Genomic DNA, 2,310 nt, shown 5'->3' on the forward strand with positions numbered 1-2,310 from the left:
ATGGTAGGTATCGGAAACACCATGAAAGTGATGGCGGACCAGCAGGCATCTGTGCTGCGAGACATGAAGACGGTCCAAGAGAAGCAAGCTGATGCGCTCGCGGCAATGGCCGGTTCGCGAAAGGCAGCGCCGAGCACGTCTCGTCCAGGTCGACGCACCAATGCGGAAGATGAGATGGACATCGACGACGGCGAGTTGGCTGACGACGAGGAAGCGGCGATCCCGATACCGTCGAGGAAGGGCAAGAAGCCGAAGCTACAGGGTCCTCCTGTTGAGCAAGATCCGCAGCGAAAGAAGTTTCTGGTACGCTCCAATTATGAGGGCGTGTATGGGATCTGACACTCGTCGCAGAAGGCGGTGCGTACACTCGCCAAGACGCTGATGAAGGGCACCGGTGAGGATGACTCCGACTCGACGCGGCTCCCCACCAAGGAGGAGCTTCGCGACTTCAACCCTTCGTTCGGTAGATGCTGCACAGCGGACAACTTTCGGCCGGACCTTGTGGGCATGCCACATACGCCCTGGAACCTCTCCGTCGCCGAAGTCTTCGCAGAAGAGTTCATCAAGCAGAAGGTGCATCCGTGCCGCGATGAGGTGGCGATTAAGAAGAACTTCTTGCGGCACCTCGGATATCTACGTTCACGATACATATTGCGGACCAAGCCACAGGAAGTACGAACGGAAGCGCGGAAGAAGCATAACCGCGAACAACGGAGACGCCACGTAAGTGCGCCGCCGGTGATGTATCATCCTCATTTAACATCGCCCGCCGTAGTTATTCTTCCGCCGTTGCGAGGCGTGCGCTTCCCATCCCAGCGCGAAGAAGCACTTGCGTATGCTCCAGCTTCTTGGCGCCGACGCGATGAGCTCGGATGAGTCTTCAACTGAGAACGGTGATGCCGTGTACCTTGTGTTGAAGAGGAGCTGGCGCAGCCCCATTCTCGATGCGTGGCTCAGGGCGTTCGACTGTCTCTATCGCCGCATGCGCCGCCACCCCCTCGGCGGTACCACCCAAGGCGCCCAGGTTCACGCTCGCAAGCTCTGCCAGAAAGTGGACGATCGGCGAGACCCCAAAAGCGGTTTGCCTGTCAATGCGTACTCGGCGAAATGGCTGGCTACGCTGACTCAATACGACCGTGCACGGCTGGAGATCGACCTGAAACCGTACGACTTTACTCACGCGCCTGAGATCAACGAGTATGTGCGCAGTCGATCATTGTAGTGGGTAGAACGCGCTGATTTCGTGCTACAGGATCGCTACTGCGAACAACGGGACCGTCCTTTCGGGAGATTTGTACGTGTAAGCCCTCAAGCGTTGTCTCAGTCCAATCTGGGTCCCAGTACGATCACACTTTCCGCCCCACGCGGATGTATCTCGCACGGAACCACCCTCGCACTACGCCCGAGCAGCCCCCGCTCCCACTCAATCGTTCATCTAAGGCCTCACTGGCCGTGGTGACCGTCAAGTATGCCCTACCCCCATGCAGGGCGTGCGCGCGTGTGTTCGGGGGCGAGCTCCTAATTGTTTCTCGCAGGACGACATCTCTGCATACACATTCCTTCTTATTTTTGATTTCACATCCATCCCCGCTCCTTTAACCTCCCGTTATAAGCCTCGATCGCCCCGCCGTTATAAGCCTCGATCGCCCCGCCGTTATAAGCCTCGATCACCCCGCCGTTACAATGCCCTCGTTCGCCTCGCTTTTACATGCTCCATGAGCTCCCTCGTTATACAGTACCTCATATCACTCACCTTTACATTATCGCTGATCTCCTGGCAACTGCTGGGACGTAATATTGTCCATACGTCACACCGCGCTGGCGTGATCGTTGTGCCTAGTACGAAGAACAGAGCTACTACATACCCACACTCATTTCATACTCGCGGTATCATTGTTGTTGCGTTATTCATACATGTATTATTTGATTTAATTCACCTATTCAATGCTACGCGCTGCAGCAACAAACCCGACGAGCGGAGACGGTGGGCTACGGCGACCAGTGGGCGGCTGTGGCCACGAACGTAGTTGCCAAACGGGGAGAAGTGTGAGCCTAGCGCCCGGGAGTGAGTGAGTGCCACCGATGCACGCATTTTTACTCCCGCCCTCCACCTCTGTCTGGCAGCCTCCGCCCCGCATCCCGTTCCGACTCGGCGACCACGGCTGCCCGGAACAAAACACTGCAGTGCGATCTTCTAAGCACGCAAAAATCCCCTGCGTATCATCGTACGGTGGCGCTGGTCAGTTATCTGTAACGGGGACGACCGGCGATCCACGCGGTTCACGCGGATCTCGTGTACGGCGTCGCCTT

The 2,310-nt window shown here is 57.1% G+C and overlaps 1 protein-coding gene across 1 annotated transcript; it reads left to right on the forward strand.

The window, feature by feature from the left end:
• Positions 1-381: 381 nt before the first annotated feature.
• Positions 382-1,222, forward strand: TRAVEDRAFT_137512 (uncharacterized protein; the record flags this gene model as incomplete). Its single annotated transcript, XM_008047557.1, has 2 exons — positions 382-723; positions 776-1,222. 2 exons carry the CDS (start codon positions 382-384, stop codon positions 1,220-1,222), a joined length of 789 nt encoding a protein of 262 aa, XP_008045748.1.
• Positions 1,223-2,310: the final 1,088 nt, after the last annotated feature.

The sequence above is a fragment of the Trametes versicolor genome (assembly GCF_000271585.1).
Source record: "Trametes versicolor FP-101664 SS1 unplaced genomic scaffold TRAVEscaffold_41, whole genome shotgun sequence".
In the NCBI taxonomy this organism is placed as follows: domain Eukaryota; kingdom Fungi; phylum Basidiomycota; class Agaricomycetes; order Polyporales; family Polyporaceae; genus Trametes; species Trametes versicolor.